This window comes from Littorina saxatilis, unplaced genomic scaffold (assembly GCF_037325665.1).
Source record: "Littorina saxatilis isolate snail1 unplaced genomic scaffold, US_GU_Lsax_2.0 scaffold_429, whole genome shotgun sequence".
NCBI classification, from domain to species: domain Eukaryota; kingdom Metazoa; phylum Mollusca; class Gastropoda; order Littorinimorpha; family Littorinidae; genus Littorina; species Littorina saxatilis.
Window position 1 is genome coordinate 60,001 of NW_027128842.1, and position 11,852 is coordinate 71,852.

The following is an 11,852-nucleotide window of genomic DNA, read 5'->3' on the forward strand; positions in this document are numbered from 1 at the left end:
GCCCGGCTGGCGAGTTAATTGTTTTAGAGTGGGCCATCCTTGAGTATTGATATTTGGTGAGTTTGTACAAAGCCTAGGATTGATTATTATAAGACGTCATTATTTTCAGTGTCACTGTAAACATCCAAACAGCAAGACGTCCCAAATTAGACGCATTCCTCTATCCATGATACTGTGTACTGCCCCAAGGAAGAATCGCCTCAGATTCAGACCAAAGCGACCCCGACTTCAGAGATAGTTAGTTGCTTGCCCCTGTGCAGTCACTTTTCGCTAATTAGTCTGACCCGTCCGTCGACTTAGAAGCGAACTGACTGGTTGAGAGTGTCGCCCCTCCCGGCTAAAAACGTGTCAACACACTCGCACGGGGGACTGTCATATAGTCAAACACTTCACACGTTTACTTATCCCCTTGCTCTCGAGGAGCGACGATCCGGACGGTGCAAGTGCGAGACGGAACAAGTGGAGATAACTCGCCGAGGAGACTGCCACCATAGTCGAGTGTTTGCTTGTGTTGCGAGTTTCGAGTTTTGCGCAAGTTCAGCGATGTGATTGCGTGATCGGGGAAAAAAATAGTCTGTTTTCGGGGTAAGAACTTCCAAGTGTGAGAACTGAGACGTTTGAGAACATTTTCAGTGCATTCGTAGCAACAGAAAGATTATTATTATTTATTTTTTATTTTTTTGGAGGGGGTGGGGGGGTGTTGGTGGAGATAACAATCTAATAGTTTCGTTAATTAGAGCTTGAAGAGCCGTTAATACAATTGATGATTAATAATAAAGATAGCTTAGATTCGCAGTTGAAGATAGCAATAACAGAAATAACAGTAAGTACAGCGTAACCAACGCGTACTCTGGATTTAACCGAGGAAATATCACAGTTTTCCTTAATCGCTTATAAAACCCCAAAAGTGAAGACCAACTTCTTCTACTGTTTACTTCAGAACGTCATCGGGATCTTTGCTGACTTTTCAACAGGGATTCGAACCTCCAGCCGTAAAAGTAACAACTTTCTGCTTCTTGTTTCTAGCCAAGACCTCAACTGTCATCAACAGACACTTCTCCAAAGAATTTTCAACGGGAATGTGAACCATCAGCCGTAAAAGTAACAACTTACTGTTTGTGGTTTCCATTCCAGATCATCACTATCGGAAACTTCTCCAAAATCATTTCCTTGGGGATTTGAACCTTCAACCGTAAAAGGAACAACTTACTGTTTCTGGTTTCCATTCCAGAGCTTCAACAGAAATTTCCCCAAAATCATTTCCTTGGGGATTTGAACCTTCAACCGTAAAAGTAACAACTTACTGTTTCTGGTTTCCAGAGCTTCAACAGACATTTCCTCGGGGATTCGAACCTTGAACCTTGAACCATTAGTGTAACAGACAATGAGTGCCAAAATGAACAACCACGCTGTGCCCACGAACCACGTGGTGCTGTATGTCAAGGCCGGATGGGACGGGGTGGAGTACGGCGCATGTCCGTTCTGCCAGAGGTTCTACATGGTCCTTGACCTCAAGGCCAAGGTCGGCAGTTTGACCTATGACGTCATCACAGTCAACATGGCGCGCCCTCCTGCGGAGTTCAAAAAGTTCAAGAAACTTCCGGTGCTGAAACATGGAGATGAGGTAATGGATTGTTGCTGTTTTATTTTTGTTGTGTCGTTTCAATGTTTGGTTTTGATTATGAAAACAAAATTTTCTCCATAGTGGCTAATGGGTATACGTCCTGCTCAAATCATGTTATTTTAAAGTTCATGAATGCATTACGTCATGATTTATTTCAAGTCATGATTCTCTGTGTGTGTCTACTTCTCGTCATTGATTTGTAATTCCCTCTCATGACGCAGATCTTTCTTTCTTTATTTGGTGTTTAACGTCGTTTTCAACCACGAAGGTTATATTGCGACGAATGACGCAGATGATGATGAAGATGATAGCGATAACAACAATAACGATAATACTGTTATTTTGGGTTCTGATGATGATGATGATGATGATGATGATGATGATGATGATGATGATGATGATGAGGAGGAGGAGGAGGAGGAGGAGGAGGAGGAGGAGGGATAATGATGATGATGATGAGGAGGAGGAGGAGGAGGAGGAGGAGGAGGAGGAGGAGGAGGAGGAGGAGGAGGAGGACGATGACGATGATGATGACGATGATAATTAGGACGATAACGATGATGATGATGATGATGATCGTGACAACGAATTTCGAGAACGAAGTTTCTTTCGGTGACTTCAACATTATCAGCAGTAGAAAATGAATCATACGGTGACCGCCAGGCTGTGCATGTGTCGGTATCGTATGTCATTAACTTTTATTTTAACATTTCAGTTGATGATGGACAACGACGAGATCATGCTGTATATCGACAACAACAACAACAACAACAACAACAACAACAACAACAACAACAACAACAACAACAACAACAACAACACACAAACAACAACAACACACAAACAACAACAACAACAACAACAACAACAACAACAACAACAGCAATGCTTTACTTTTTTTTGAACTTTTCAGCTGATTATAGACAACGACAAAACCATGCAATACATCGACGACAACATCAACAACAACAACAACACCAACAACACACAAACAACAACAACACACAAACAACAACAACAACAACAACAACAACAACAACAACAACAACAACAGCAATGCTTTACTTTTTTTTGAACTTTTCAGCTGATTATAGACAACGACAAAACCATGCAATACATCGACGACAACATCAACAACAACAACAACACCAACAACAATGCTTACCTTTTATTTCTAACTTTTTCAGCTGATGATGGACAACGACGAGATCATGCAATACATCGACGACAACTTCCCGGAGCCTGACCTGCGCTACGACAACCTGGAGGCTCACTCCGCCTGCCTCGACATCTTCTCCAAGTTCTCCTTCTACATCAAGAACGTCAGTAGCACCGGGGAGCACCTCTTGAAAGAACTCATCACCATCGACAGGTTCCTCGAGAGAACGGGTAAGTCAATATTCAATGGAACATTCCTTTTAAAACTTCCCAAAATCTGAAGAAAAAAAATATCAAATTTTCAATTAATCAATCAATCAATATGAGGCTTATATCGCGCGTATTCCGTGGGTACAGTTCTAAGCGCAGGGATTTTTTTTATATATATATATTTTTTTTTTATGCAGGGATTTAATTTATACAGGAGAGGATCTTAAAATGATCTTAAAATAGGGGTACATTTACAGATGTCTTAAAGAAAAAGGTCTTAATAACAGGGTCTGAGAAGGAAGGGGTTCTCAAAACGGGGGGGGGGGGGGGGGGGGGTCCACCGTATTGACGAAGCTGCGAGGCGATGGGGTGAACAATAAGCACATCAAGAATGTCAGCAACACCATCGACAGATTCCTCGAGCGAACTGGTAAGGTACAGGGAGAGAGAGAGAGAGAGAGAGAGAGAGAGAGAGAGAGAGAGAGAGAGAGAGAGAGAGAGAGATAGAGAGAGAGAGAGAGAGAGAGAGAGAGAGAGAGAGAGAGAGGGGGGGGGGGAGGAGGAGGGGGGAGATGGAGATATATATTCTTCAAGTTCTCCTTGTATACCGAGAGGCATAAATTCCGCAAACTGAACTTAAAAAAATCACAAAAAATCAACTCAGTGGTGAATGTTTTCAATGTTTGAATATTTTATTTATTGGCCATTTTAGTGTTTATAAACCTTCGCTTTATTGATTTTGAATAGAACATCATGAAATGACAATTTTTCAAAAAAAGTGACTGAGTCCAAGCGCAATGATTTCGGAAAACGTTCAGTGTTCATCACGTTCAATGCTTTGGCCAGCTCTAAGCATCCCAATCGCTTGCTGTCTCTCTCCTTCATCAAGTCGTGGCATGATTGCGATATCTGATACAGCCAAACAGCCAGTTGCATTTTATAGGGCCATACACTATCTTTTTTACGTTACTGTCTCCCGTTCAGCCCATTATCTTTATTAGCACAGTGAGCTGTGGCTGGATCAGTAATACTGCAAAGCGCACGGTGACAGCGTGAAACATTTGCTCCAACACTCAAGATGTCAACTACAAATTACAGGTTCAATCTGATTTTCGTTTGAGAGCAAAATCGTTCAATGCACTATTTGCAGAATTTATGCCTTTCAGTATACATTAAAATCGTCAGTTACACCGGGGAGCACCTTATCACCATCGTCAGGTTCCTCGAGAGTACGGGTAAGTATAAATATTGAGAATGGAGAGAGGGGGAAAGACGGGGAGAGAGAGGGGGAAAGACGGGGAGAGAATGGAGAGAGGGGGAAAGACGGGGAGAGAATGGAGAGAGGGGGAAAGACGGGGAGAGAATGGAGAGAGGGGGAAAGACGGGGAGAGAGACGGGGTGGAGGTAAGGAGGGGACGGAAAGAGAGAACTCAGAACTCAGAACTCAGAACAGTATCACGAAAGGAAAAACGGGTTTAGGCTGAGCGTAGCCTTATCTTTCAACCCGTCCTTTCACCACACACTGCATCGCCTCCGCTATTTGCAGTTATACATCTTTCAACACACCCACACACACACAGCATCTCATCCGCTATTTGCAGGTATACATCGTTCAACACACCCACACACACACTGCATCGCCTCCGCTATTTGCAGTTATACATCTTTCAACACACCCACACACACACTGCATCGCCTCCGCTATTTGCAGTTATACATCTTTCAACACACCCACCCACTGCATCGCCTCCGCTATTTGCAGTTATACATCTTTCAACACATCCACCCACACACTACATCGCCTACGCTATTTGCAGTTATACATCTTTCAACACATCCACCCACACACTACATCGCCTCCGCTATTTGCAGTTATACATCTTTCAACACATCCACCCACTGCATCGCCTCCGCTATTTTCAGTTATACATCTTTCAACACATCCACCCACTGCATCGCCTCCGCTATTTGCAGTTATACATCTTTCAACACATCCACCCACTGCATCGCCTCCGCTATTTGCAGTTATACATCTTTCAACACACCCACCCACACACTGCATCGCCTCCGCTATTTGCGGTTATACATCGTTCAACATACCCACCCACACACTGCATATCCTCCGCTATTTGCAGTTATAAATCTTGCATAACATATATTAACGGGAACACTTCTTCAAAACTGTAACCACTCTAATACGATGCAAGAGTTGAATTCTGCAGCAAGGCACAATAAAGAGCGTGGTCACAAGCAGCTGACGCTGTTTAGTTAGTGTCTTTGCTGAATGCTTTCAAGTGTTTGGACAGGGGAAAGGAAATATGATGAGTGTTAGAGGGTGAGAGTTTTTAACATTTGGACTGTATCTCGCACTCTGTCTATTTCTCATTCTCTGTGTGTCTCTTTCCCTCTGTCTGTCTGTCTCTGTCTGTCCGTCTATATCCCTCTGTCTGTCTGTCTCTGTGTGTCCGTCTATCTCCCTCTGTCTGTTTCCGTCTGGCTCTCTCTCTCCCTCTGTCTGTCTGTCTCTGTCTGTCCGTCTGTCTCCCTCTGTCTGTCTGTCTCCGTCTGGCTCTCTCTCTCCCTCTGTCTGTCTGTCTCTGTCTGTGTGTATATTATGTCTCCGAACGTATTAGAAACCATGACTGTGTGTCTCTGTGTTTTTAAGAGTATTTTTCTTATTGTCTCTGTATAGATGTGTGGATCTCCTTCCCTCTTTGTCTCTGCCCATGCCTTATTCATCCTGTCTCGTGTAATGTAAACTGTTCTCAATCATTACACATGTCTGCCACTACCTGTGTTATACTTCATATCTAACCCACTCTTACACCACACCTGTGTTACCTGTCCCCAGGTAGCCCCTACCTGTGTTATGCTTCATTTGTACCCCACTCTAACACCACACCTGTGTTACCTGTCCCCAGGTAGCCCCTACCTGTGTTATGCTTCATTTGTACCCCACTCTAACACCACACCTGTGTTACCTGTCCCCAGGTAGCCGCTATCTGTGCGGAGACCACATCACGCACCTGGACTGTCAGATGCTGCCCAAGCTGCAGCACATCCGGGTCGCTGCATCCGCCTTCAAAGACTTCCAGATTCCCCCGAGGCTGACGTCGCTCTGGCGCTACCTGGCCTCAGCCTACAAGAGCGACACCTTCCGGAAGACCTGCCCGTCCGACCAGGAGATCGTGCACCACTGGAGCGAAAAGAGGGAGACAACTCCGCTGCCCGAGTCCAAGAAGAAGGTGTTTCTGTTGGAGTCCGATCCCTTCTTCTCCACGTCCGTGCCACAGTTGAACGGAAATTAGGCAGGCTTTGGCTAGAGTCACACTATTGACTGCGATTCAATCGTACTATTTAGCGCTTGCGAAGGACTCGTTGCTCGATCGTATGCGAAAATTGACCCGTGTGACCGGGTAAATCGTAGCGTGTGACCGGGTAAATCGTAGCGTGTGACCGGGGCATTAGGATTGTTGTGGTGTGACTGATGTAGGTAGCTGGCTCTGTGAACTGAACTGGTATTCAGTTCAATTCAATTCAACTTTATTCTGTGGATGTGTGGCATGCAGAAATGTTTATTTTGGGTAGTATACACGCATACTACATACGGCTCTAACACAAGAGAGAAAAGTGATGCCTCAGGCCAAAGAAGATGCGACTGGTTCTTTTGAGCTGTTTACTGGAAAGAAAGAAACGTGTTTTTTTGTCTTGCCAAAGCGAAAAAGGAAGCGTTTTCTTTATTGAATCAGAGCCCCATTATTATTATATTATAACATTTTGAGTTTTGAGTCTTTGCGTCTTATTTATATGTCCGTATGGACGTTTAAGATGAAAATAGGACTGTTATGCTTAACTGCTGTGGATAGCTGGGATCGACTTTGATGTGAACTGAACTGGTACGCTGCTCTGAGACTTAGGAGAAGCTGATCATTTTAGCTGTTTTGTGGTGAGAGAGAACATTTTTTTGCAAAAGCGAAAAAGGTGGCATTGTGTTAACAGCATCAGATCAGGAGAACCTCGTTTTTATAGATATGAAAGTTACAATATAAATAGGATCGTATTGCTTTCACTACCGTTAATAGCTGGACCCTAAGTGAATGTGGACTGACCGGTTCCCTGCTTTCAACAAAGAGAGAATCGGATGCATCAATTGTAAAACGAGAGAAACATTCAGAAGCCAAAAAAATAGCATGGCCCACATGGGGGTCGAACCCACGACCTCCGCGTTATCAGCACGGCGCTCTAACCAACTGAGCTAATGGGCCCACACACTGTGGTTGGGCATGATTGCCAACAATATCGACAATCATTGGGTTTAACTGGAGTTTTAGATGCAAACAAAATTAGAAGAGCTACGTCGCCAAAATACAAACAGATAATACATTATATCGTTTATTGGTATCGGATCCTGCAGGCCTGATTTTTCACGTGTAACTGGATGTTTGACGTAGAAAGAGGTTTTTGTTCTTTGACTGGTTTAGTTTTCTCGTGGTCTGCAGTGAACTGGTTTTAAAAACGCATAACAACATACATCATCAGCCTCAGTGTAAAGAACATGTGTGTTTCGTTAGAGATGCTGAGACGAACTGAATGGAAAAGAGTTCTTCGCCTAAGTGCAAACAGAAGCGTCGCATCATAACACCCGAGCCTCATTTCCCGCGTCTATTTGCACGTTGAAGTTTACATCGAAAAATAGGTCTGTAGTAGTTGACTGTTTCAGATTTTTCATAGTTTGGAGTGAACTGGTACACCACCTATAAACAACAAGAGCGACGTGTGCTTGCTCGACGAAAGTGACTCTGAGTGCCGTCCTTCTCTCTGGGGGGATCTAAGAAGATAGCATCCGTGTCCGAAATGTTTTCTGTTCTGTGTTTTGTGAATTTGACCCAAAGTCGAGTGAGCAAGGCAAGGCAAGGCAAGGCAAACTTCCATGTTCAAAATGCCAAGAGGAAGATGAAAAGGATAAATCGTGCATAAAAAGCAGTTTTTAGATATGCAAATGAAGACTGTAAGTTAAGGCAGTCCCTAATTGAGCCCGAAGTCGACTTCACGAAGACTTGGCGTAGTTTGTTTTACCGATACTCAGTGCTAAAGCTTCGTGCAGCCAGCTTCGCGACGTATACTTCGAGTAGGCTAGTCGACTTCGCCCAGTTGAGGCCGGCTTTACCCCTGACTTTGTGTCGTCAAGACAACCGCCTCGTCCAGCAACACCAACAGATTGAACGCTGTGGACATTACGGGCAAGGAGAGCCAGGGACACACAATATGAGACACAGTTTTCACTCTAAACTGAAGTGTTTCACTTTTAAACACCTTTTCGGTACACTTGAAACACATCTTGACAAACAAGTCTTCCAGCAAAAGGTGGCACATAATGAATAATGTTGTTACTAGTGTTTACAATGTGCTACCTTTTGCTTTTACTAAGTCTAACGGGTTACAGAAAGGGGGTTCAAAACTTGAAGCATTCACTTTAGAGTGCTGTCAAGATGTAGGAATGAAACATCACAGTCATGTGGAAGACAATATAGCTAAATAACTGCCTTTGAATATGATATATTGCTTGTTGTGTGTTTGAAATGGACTTGTGACATGTATCTCATGCTACGAATTGTCAGTCACATCGTAGTTGTTTTGTTGTTGTTTTGCAGTGTTGACATATACCTCTTCCAGTTATTGTTATCAACGTATGTGACTTATGTATTGGATTCAGGTGGTTATTTAACCGCACACACACAAAGTATGGATGAAGGTCAGCCTAAAACATTTACTAAACATGATGGGGGCGGGGGGGAGGGGGGAGCTTGGCCTATATAAAACCGCCCCCTTCCCCCTCCCATCCCCGCACGCTTAAAATCAGGTGCCAGGAACACATGGGTTTACAAATTCAATTCCTGCAACATATATGCTACATGCACTGTCTAGGGTCTAATGGAGAGAAAAGGAAAAGATTGTGTGCCGAGTTGTTCACACGTTGTGTTGTGAATGGCAACACCGAGCGAGCAGTCCATTAGCGACCCAGTGTTCACACGCTTTCTGTCAAAACTTGTCACGGGCTTCCATTGGGTCTTGCGTCGGCCATTGACAAGGCTGAAGGGGTTGAACGCTGTCTGGGGGGAAATGGGTTGAATCATTTGTATGGACTGGGATTTACTTATTTAAAGAAGCTACGCAATGCCATGGAAAGTAAATAAATAATCATTTATAGGGCCTTCTGCAATGGTCTTAGAGAATACGTCAGAAAAAAACCCCGTGGTTTATTAAAAGATATTCATGTGCATAAACATGTTGTGGTTTCTACAATGTGGGCAGTTTAATGTTTGACACTGGCCCTTTTCCCACGAAGCTAGCGACCGAATTATTCAACAAAAACATTTTTGGAGATGTCCTTTGGCTTTTGAAACACTCTTCTTCACCTTTATTCACGGTGCAAGGTTGTCTTTCTTTGCCTGGCGTTCTAAAGATCAACACGACGATCTTGCGAAGTTGAAAAACGGAGTCATCACTTCTCGTGCAGAGACAAACTCTGTAAAGGTGAATTTCTTCCCCTGAACGCGATCATCTTCACCACAAAAGATCGGTCCAAGCAACATCTTTCAACTTACACACATAACCACAATCAACTACCTTGGTTGCTGTAGTTATGTCACGTGGTGAGTGGACTTTGTCGTTGAATTGAATTCATAAATCGGGAGGTCGTGAGTTGGAATCCCGGTCGCTGCCGCCTGGTGGGTTAAGAGTGGAGATTGGTCCGATCTCCCAGGTCAACTTATGTGCAGACCTGCTAGTGACTTAACCCCCTTCGTGTGTACACGCAAGCACAAGACCAAGTGCGCACGGAAAAGATCCTGTAATCCATGAAGAAGTTCGGTGGGTTATGGAAACACGAACATACCCAGCATGCCTACCCAACGAAAGCGGAGTGAAGCTAACTATGCTCTCAGAGTATATAGTGTGGGGAACCCAAATGAGCAAACGAGCTCACACGTCACCAGAATTTCTGGAACGCTGAAGAAGAAGAAGAAGTTACACCCATTGTCAATCTCCTTAATCACTTCAGGCAGTAATGCCCAACTTGCACCTAATGCAACCAAGTTAATATTGATTGTTGATACTAGTCCAAGTGAAAAGATGCTCTTATTTAACGTGATAACCTTGACAGATCTGGCGGTGAACAAGATCCCTTAGGCCAAACACAAATATATGTTTGTTTAGGGTAACCCGACCGAACCTATTTTTTCCCGCCGACCCTAAAACTTTTTTTCATTTCTAAAAAAACCCAAACTTTTGGCACATTTTGCGAACAATACTGAGACTAAGGGAAGTAATCTCCTTTTAAATCGACTTAATTAAACAATATTTAAAAAAAGCGCCGACCTACCGACCCTATCTTGTTTGGTCACGTTACCCTAAACCAACATATATAATATTATTGTTCTTTGACAGGAAGCAGTGTACCTTTAAGTAATGATAGACGCAGCAGCAGAACAAGGAGTGTGGCGGGAAGGACAGAACCTTTAAGTAATGATAGACGCAGCAGCAGAACAAGGAGTGTGGCGGGAAGGACAGAACCTTTAAACGTCTTGCTCTGCATCTGAAAACGCTCTTAGCCTTTGCATTTCTTTTGACTGTGAGTGTACAGAGGGGGTGGGGCGCTGTGATGATGATGACACGTCGTGTTTGTCTGTCGCGGTTTGACCTCCAGCGTTGCTCAGTGCTTGATGGAGATGCTTGACATCTCTATACCTACAGCTAAAATGTCTGTTTTACATTTCCTTTCACAACCCCCCCCCCCTCCCCTCTCTGTCTCTTTGTATCTGTCTTTGTCCCTCTCTCTTTCTCTGTCTCGCTCTCTCTCCCCCCTCTCTCTCTCTCCCTCTCGCTTTCTCTCTCCCTCCTCGCTCTCTCTCCCCTCTCTCTCTCCCTCCTCTCTCTCTCTCCCCCCTCTCGCTCTCTCTCTCCCCCCTCTCGCTCTCTCTCTCCCCCCCTCTCTCTCTCTCTCTCTCTCTCTCTCTCTCTCTCTCTCTCTCCCTCTCACCCCACTGCCTCCTAACTCCCGAAAAGGTGTTGTGATGAATCAATTAATGGTCGATTCTGCACCCCCACCCCCTCCCAGACGCACACACTTTACCCTACCCCTACCCCCTTCATCCCCCTGAAAGAGTAAAGAGGTTGAGATACTGTCAAATCTCCCCCTCCCCCACCTCACACATCTCTCTCCCCTATCAATAACAGCCCGCTTTACCACCCCCAACCCCATGTTCCTTTTTCACTCCCATCTCCCTTACATGTAGAGTAACGAACCCCCTCCCCCCGCCCCCACCCCACCTTCACACTTCTCACTTCCCTATCTCCCTTACCCCCACCCTTCTTGCCCAACCCCCCTCCCCCCAATTTTTGTCTATATCCAACCCTCTCCCCGTTTTTCCTCTACTTAATCTGCGTGTGTCATGACACATCGAATACATGAATAGAGAGCAATACATTCGTTTCCTTTCATGTCCATGATATGTTTTCATGACTGTGCGATCATTGCCGACGAAAGTAAACGTTAGGGTCTAAATTTGGGATGTGATGTGTAACTGCCTGAACAAACATCCACAGAAAGTGGGACAGGGTGGCGGCAATCATGTCCTTGTGTGGCGCGCACTAGACACACATTTTTAAAGATATATTTATATATACCCCTAATTTCATTATATTGGCATGCAAGAAGGAACAGATCTTTAAAGATACCTGTACCGATTTTCATTGATGTGCATAAAAAGAAACAGATTTTATAATGGTACCATGATGACGTCATGATGCGAATAATTATGGCGTCACTGTAGCATTACGTTGATTCTGCTGCGCTTCTACC

General features: G+C 44.3%; 1 protein-coding gene and 1 non-coding gene across 2 annotated transcripts in view; one reads left to right on the forward strand and one right to left on the reverse strand.

Moving 5' to 3' along the window:
* Window positions 1-8,420, forward strand: part of LOC138957169 (chloride intracellular channel protein 2-like) — a 22,392-nt gene extending 13,972 nt beyond the window's left edge. Inside the window, exons 2-4 of the mRNA XM_070328325.1 lie at window positions 1,321-1,624; window positions 2,812-3,013; window positions 5,984-8,420. Coding sequence (XP_070184426.1) covers window positions 1,385-1,624; window positions 2,812-3,013; window positions 5,984-6,300 — 759 coding nt within the window. The 5' untranslated portion in view covers window positions 1,321-1,384 and the 3' untranslated portion in view covers window positions 6,301-8,420. The remainder of the gene's footprint in view (window positions 1-1,320; window positions 1,625-2,811; window positions 3,014-5,983) is intronic.
* Window positions 7,184-7,257, reverse strand: Trnai-gau (transfer RNA isoleucine (anticodon GAU)). Its single transcript has one exon. It is a non-coding gene; the product is annotated as a tRNA-Ile (tRNA).
* Window positions 8,421-11,852: the final 3,432 nt, after the last annotated feature.